Here is a 6,622-nt window from a genome sequence, read left to right on the forward strand (position 1 = left end):
GTGCGGATCGCGACGCGGGCGGAGGTGGGGTCGGGGCACCCGGATCCTGGGTGTACCTTCCTCTGGGGGAAGGAGGTTGGCGCCGGCCAGGGTCGGCCAGGGTCGTAGAAAGTTCTGGGGTCAGAGGAACTCCATGGCCGGAATTGGTGAAGCAGGCCTATAGCGCTGAAACTCTGAGGCTGAGGCAGGAGGATCACAAGTTCAAGTTCAGCCTGGGCAACTTAACTGTTACCCCGAGATAAAACTTACAAGGGGCTTGGGATATAGTTCAGAACAGGGTTTAATCTCCACTACTACGGAGAAGGAGAAAGACAGAGAGGACCTTAGGGCCCAGGACGACTGCCCAGGTGAGATATGCTACTACCTAGAGCTTTAGAGGTGGACTCTGGGGACAGAAGGTTCTGGAATTTTAAATTGTTTCCCCACTCTACAGCCCCCATTAAAAAACAAAAAACAAAACAAAACAAAAAACCCAAACCCAATGGTAAGAGCTGGTAGTTAGAAGAGTTTTTCCTTTTGGGCTAGGGCAGGTAGCCTCCCCAGAAGATCTGGGAGTATTCTGTCCCTTGAGGCAAGAGAGAAATGTCTAGTGTGGGGAGGCCCTCAGGTGGCCAGAGTGGTGGCCAGGTTTCGGGGGCCCGTCCAGGTCCCTCATCCCAGTCTGCCCAGGTGCTCTGTGCAGGGACCCAGCACATGCAGGGATGCACACGAGCTCCAGTTAGCACTTGGTCAGAGGGGATTGTTACCTCAAAATCGAGGAAGAGGAAGTTATAAGCATGTGACTGGCACATTATTTTTTCCTGGCTGGGCACTTGGTGGGGTTAATTTGCTAGTGTTCAATAAATCATTCAGGGTCACGGTTGTAGGCTTGAATGTCTAGAATCTCGGAGGTGACTGCAGGAGGAGAGTCAGGCAGGGCTGTCCGTTTGCTGAGACCTCTTAATTTAACTGTGGCTTTTCTCTGTAGCGTGAAGAAAATAAGCTGCTGTGGGGCCTGGAGGGTTCTCTGGGGGTTGCAGTACCTCTCTGAGCCTGCTTTTCCTCTTTGGGTAAAGAGTGCCTGGATCAGATGGTTTCTAAAGTGTTTTCCAGGTTTCATATTCTTTCTCTCTTCTTCTCCTTCTTATTTTCTGCGAATCACCAAGTTGGTCATCCTTGGCATTTTGGGGTGATGAATTCCTAGGAATCCTGAAGAGAAAGTGTTCCCCACTTCTGGAAAAGGCCCCCCTCACTGACAGGATTTGCTTCTTACTCAGGAGCTCAGGGACCACAGGCTGAGGCCAGACACATTCCCGGAGCCCAGCCCCTGGTATGTTCTCCCACCTCCTCCAGGTAGCCGAAGGCCCCAGGCTCGGAGTCTCTCCCTCCTCCCCGGTGAGCTGTAGGAACTGGCACCGTGCTTGGTTGTTTGGAGGGTATGTGGTGGTGCTGCTTTATCCTTTTCCCTAGGTATAATCTCCCGAATAGGCCCCTTCTTACTTGTGAACTCAGGCTCTGGGCCTCTGGAGATATATCCCTCACTTTTCAGATGCAGGGTCACAGAGAGAGGTTCCTGAGGTCCCGCTGGAGAGCAGCTCTGCTGGTGCCTGGGGTTTCCAAACTCCAAGTCCTGCTTCACACCTGTGTCCCCTTCTGAGCCCACAGGGGAGCGACGGGGTTATTGAGTGGAAAAGCTGAGACTGGTGCTTCAGATCTCACCTCCTTCCCCGGGGACCTGGCCCCCTTCCCTGGCCCCACAGCACCTGCAGGGGCTGGAGTTTCCCAGATGCACTTCTTGCAAAGGTTCCTGACTTGCTTTGCCTGTGGACCAGCATAGCTCTGGCTGTAACCATATTCTTGGGGGTGTTATGTCTTGTCACTGCTGATCGCTTCAAACTCATCTGCTCAGAGAGGTCACATTTCACTGGAAGAATAGAAATGCTGTTTCTTTGGTTTCTTTTTGGGTGGGCGTCCGTCCAACTGCCTGGGGGATTTCCAGCACTGTTCTTGTAAGTGTTGGCTGTGAGTCGTGACAGCATGTGCATCTTCTCTTTCTCTGCGCCACTGGGAAAGCCACCTGTGAGTGCTGGCAGGAGAGTCTCGGGGTGCCTCTAGGTGCCCTGGGAGGGTCAAGCCGGCTTCTTGGCTGTAGCTGCGGACCCTTCCTCCGCCACCCACCGTCCCTCATGGGCGTCAGAGTCCCTAGGAAGAAGGCGACCGCTTCTGTGACTGAGGGAATCTTTCAAGGCTCTAGCCTTAGCTCAGGTGCTACTTCCTGTGCAGCACCTGGACTCTCACCGCAGTGCTGCCAGTGTGGCAGTCCTCGCCAGTGACACTACAGGGTCACTTGGCTGGAACGGGATCCCAGCTCTGTCTCATGCTCCTGCTGCGCCACCAGCTGTGAAGGGACAGCTTGGAGGGCTGTGTCGAGGGCTCCCTCTTTCTCGGGGGTACCCGTCCTCTGGGCACGGGGTTATCGGGTGCTTCTCAGTGCACTGCATCACAGGGAGGAGACTTTTCCTCAGCTTGTATTGAAAATGCTGCTGTTTGACGTGGCTGTGTTTGTCTGGGACAGGAAGTCAGGGAGAGTGGGAAGTCCAGCCAGAACCAAAGGTGAGGCTCGCATGGGGCCGGGGGCTGGCTGGCAGCTTTCATCTAGGTTGGGGGTCACAGAGGCCTTCTCCTGGCAGGTGGCCCAGAGTTGCTGGCCCTGGGGTTTCCCCCACGCCAGCACCTCTGTTGTGAACCTCCACGTTTCCTGTTGGCCGCGTTCTTGGGTGGTTTGGGCTTATCAAGCAGTGTTTGGTATATGCAGGGTTTGATTTTTCCTTCTGAAGGATGTGTGACAGGAATGGCGGGCGGCGGCTTCGGCAGTGGCTGATTGAACAAATCGACAGCAACCTGTACCCGGGGCTGATTTGGGAGAGTGAGGAGAAGAGCATGTTCCGCATCCCGTGGAAGCACGCCGGCAAGCAGGACTACAACCAGGAGGTGGACGCCTCCATCTTCAAGGTCAGCCTGGGTCCCAGCTAACCGAGCAGCTGCTCTTCTCTTCTCCCTGGTGGCAGTGCAGGGGTCCCCAGGCTTCTGCTTGGCTTTGCAGCCACTGCTCCGAGATGTCCTGGACTGGAGCCAGTGTCTCCGCGTGGTCTCCTCTCCCGTGAGAGCCATCTCTGCCCCACGCCTGGGCCTGGCCCTCTGCTTCCCCCTCTGATGTCGTGATGGCTGGTGCAGACAGAGTTTGTTCTGAGCCGGCCTGGCCCCCCTGGTCCCAGCCTTCACACACCTAGTTTCAGACGGAGAAATGGGAACCAGGGCAGCCGGCTCTGCGGGCCATCTGGGTCATCAGAGTCACCCGTGGCTCAGGCCCACAGGTGGTCTGACTCAGAGCCCGGCTTGCCAGCCGCCGCCGTTGTTGCATTTTGGATTGGAAGGAAGGTTGGAAGGTTGGAGTGCTTGGGAGGGGGCTGAGTTACAGAGGACCAGAGACAGACCTGAGACCATGAGCGAGCTGGGGAGCCAAGCCCACTGGGCAGCATTGCATCGCTGGCCAGAGCTGCGGGTGATTGACTTCTGGCGCAGGTACCAGACTGGGGCACAGCTGGGTCAGGCTGGGCTTGAGCCTGTGTGTCAGTCATCAGGTGCCTCTGGTCCGCGCTGGCAGCGGACCCTGCTTTAGTGATTCTGTTAACTCCATGCTCTGGGCTTGTCTTCGAGCACTGATGCTGACTGCTCCGAGGAAAACGGGCACGTGGGAACACGCTGCACTCACTCTCGGGGTCCCCTGCTGCCCACGTGTGCCCCAGATTCCTTCCAATCGAAGGTCCAGCTCAGGGAGCCTGGACACCCCAGGGTTTGCAAGGCCAGCCCCTGCTCTTCCATTCCCAGGGCCAGTGCGGATCTCGCGTGCATCTGCTCTTAGCGGTCCTTTGCCATTGGCACCAGGGATGTTCTCTTTGGAGTGACTCTGCTTTGGGTGCACAGTGCCCACGTGCCGCCCATCATCCGGGAATTCTAGGCGTGGGTGGTTGTGGGCCAGGGTTCCAGGCCTCAGCACCGTTAGGTCTAGGGCCAGATACCTTTCTACTGTGAGGGCTCTGTAGGACATCGTCTACATTCCGGGCTTCTCCCACCAGATGCCAGTGCGTCCCCTTCCCCAACAAACAGAAATGTCTCAGACACTGCCAGACGTCCCCTGGCAGCATGATCTTACCCTTCCCAAGGAAAACCCTGTTCTGAGCTGACCATGGCCAGATGAATGCTCGAGCGGTGGTGTTGGGGGCGGGGCTCAGCTGTAGGCTTCCAGAGATGGGCATGGTGCCGGTGGCTGCAGAGAGGCAGCTGCTCCCTTCCCTGTCCCCTGCTTCGGTGTGTGCGCCGGGGGAGTGAAATAAAGCCCCAGATTTATACGTCTTATGCAATGCTCTTCATGGCCGTTTCAACAGTGTAGAGAAAAATGTGCAAGATTCCCAATGTTTCCGTTGGTTACGCAGTCGTTCGATGTGGCAATCTGAAATGAGTCTACAATCTCAGCAGGAACGGGGACAGCAGGAGACATGGTGCCCACCCAGAGTGGGGGCCGGTGGGCCTGGGCCGGTCAGAGCTGCGGTGGTGTCCCGGGCACGTCTTGCGCTTTCCCAGGCCAACGTGCAGAGCTGCTGCTTCTGAGTCCCCGGGAGGGTCCACCCAGAGGTAGCTGCCAGGCATGGCTGCCGCTGGAAGGGGCCAGCAGTGAGGCCAGGTCGGGGGAGCCGTTGTGGGTGCCACAGGCGAGGGGAGACATCGTTTTTTTCAAATGTGAAAAGAAAACGTTTCAGAAATCTAGGTGTTAAAAAAATCTATGAGTTTGCTTTCTTGCCTCTGAGCGGCGGCGAGAAGCCACTTACACCAGACTGCGCTTGTCTGCGGCATCCTCTTGAAGCCACATCGAGTGCCGATGGACGGCACGGTGAAAAAGACACTCAGCTCCCCCTGGCCCCACCCAAGCACAGTGAGGAGGCCCCATTCCAACTTGTGGTTCGTTTTAAAAAAGTGTCTTGCCTCTTTCATGAAGACGGGCGGGTGGACCTGGCCCAGCACAGCTGTGATCACGGGCTCTCGATGCACGGGCACCAGCCCTGATGGAGCCCACAGCCAGGGCTTCTTGGCCAGCTGTTCCAGACCCGCAGCCCTGAAAGAATCAATGTTTCAAACGCTACAGGGACAGTTTATTAGGTGAGGGAGACCTGGCCCTGGCTGCCGAGGCTGTGCACCATCCGCACTGTCTGCTGTGAGCTTGAGAGATCTCGTGAGCTGGCCGGAGAGGCCCTGAGAGGCCAGGTGCCTGCTGGTGACAGGGCTCAGGGTCTGACGTGTCCCGGCAGCGGGCCTGTGTTGGATGGAGCTCCCAGCCTTCCTCCTGGTTGGTGAGTGGCTAGAAGGAGTGGGGAGCTAGCTGGCGTGCCACTGCTGCAGCGCCCGTGCCTCCGAGGTCCTGGTGGAGGGTGGGGAGCCCGTGGTTCTCAACAGCAAGTGGAGGGCATGGCTTTTTCCCGGGAGACACGTGGCTGGGCCTGCAGACGTTTCCGGATGTTGAAGGGGTAGGGGTATTACTGGCATGGATGGATGGAGGCCACAGGTGCTGCTGAGTATCCCGCAGTGCTCAGGCCGGCTCCACAAAGTGCCAGCTGACTCCTCACACCGGGCAGGTGGAGTCAGAGAAAGCCTGAGTGACTGTTCCATCCACACAAGGTTTGGTCTGCTGTTTCCTTACAACAGCAACACGCAAATCAGCGCATGATCAGCGATGCAGCCAACAGAGGGTAGAATTGAAGACCATTTATTTGCTCACGTCAGGCGTGGTGGCACACGCTTGTAATCCCAACACTTGGGAGGCCGAGGCAGGAAGATCATCTTGAGTTTGAGGCTGGCTTGCACTACATACATAGTGAGGCCTTGTCTCAAAAAACAGGAAAAAAAAGAAAAAAAGAAAAAAGATGTTCCAAAGAGGGGTTTGTGTCTTGTTTCGGAAGGGAAAGTACGAAGGCTGTGCTTTCAGGGGTCATTTCCATAGTTGGCTACGGGAGATTCTCGGAAAGGAAAGGACTGCCTTGCTCACTGACAGGAATGTTCTTCCAATTCTGTTTTTCCAGGGCATAGATGCGCATTTGGCACCAGTAGAGTAGAGAGCCTTGGCCTTAAACTATAAACAGCTGTGTCTTTTTGAGAGGAAAAGGCGCCTGGGTTTCTGGAAATATGAGTTCAGACCTGATGGGCCTGGGCTGCAGGTGAATCTGGGGCAGGGCCCAGGAGTCTGTGTTTCGCACGCTGTCCTGGGGCTGTGATGCCCTAAGCTCAAGCTGCCCTGGAAGGTGGTTCACCTGCATCCAGCCCAGGACTGGGTCGCACCCGGGACATGACTTTCCTCTTGGAATTGCAATTTCCTGAGCAGGAGCGAGGGTTCCCTCCAGACTCCTTGTTGTTTTAGGCTGGAGAACACCACCAGAGTTTGCCTGAAACGAGGTGATTTTTACCTATTAGTGGTTACCTTCTGACTGGCCACTGCATTCCAATTCTAGACTCTTAAAATATGCTTGTTTGCATGTTTTATTTTTAAAATACTGCCCCATGTAATTTTTTTTTTTTTTTTTTTTTTTTTTTTTGT

The 6,622-nt window shown here is 55.8% G+C and overlaps 1 protein-coding gene across 2 annotated transcripts in view; it reads left to right on the forward strand.

Moving 5' to 3' along the window:
• Irf8 (interferon regulatory factor 8) overlaps nucleotides 1–6,622 on the forward strand; it is a 78,635-nt gene that overhangs the window by 60,826 nt on the left and 11,187 nt on the right. For both annotated transcript variants that reach the window (XM_010627491.2, XM_010627490.2), the window contains exon 2: nucleotides 2,817–2,991. In XM_010627491.2, coding sequence (XP_010625793.1) covers nucleotides 2,818–2,991 — 174 coding nt within the window. In that variant the 5' untranslated portion in view covers nucleotide 2,817. The remainder of the gene's footprint in view (nucleotides 1–2,816; nucleotides 2,992–6,622) is intronic.

Source organism: Fukomys damarensis, unplaced genomic scaffold (genome assembly GCF_012274545.1).
Source record: "Fukomys damarensis isolate Sample0158 unplaced genomic scaffold, DMR_v1.0_HiC HiC_scaffold_32, whole genome shotgun sequence".
Taxonomy (NCBI): Eukaryota; Metazoa; Chordata; class Mammalia; order Rodentia; family Bathyergidae; genus Fukomys; species Fukomys damarensis.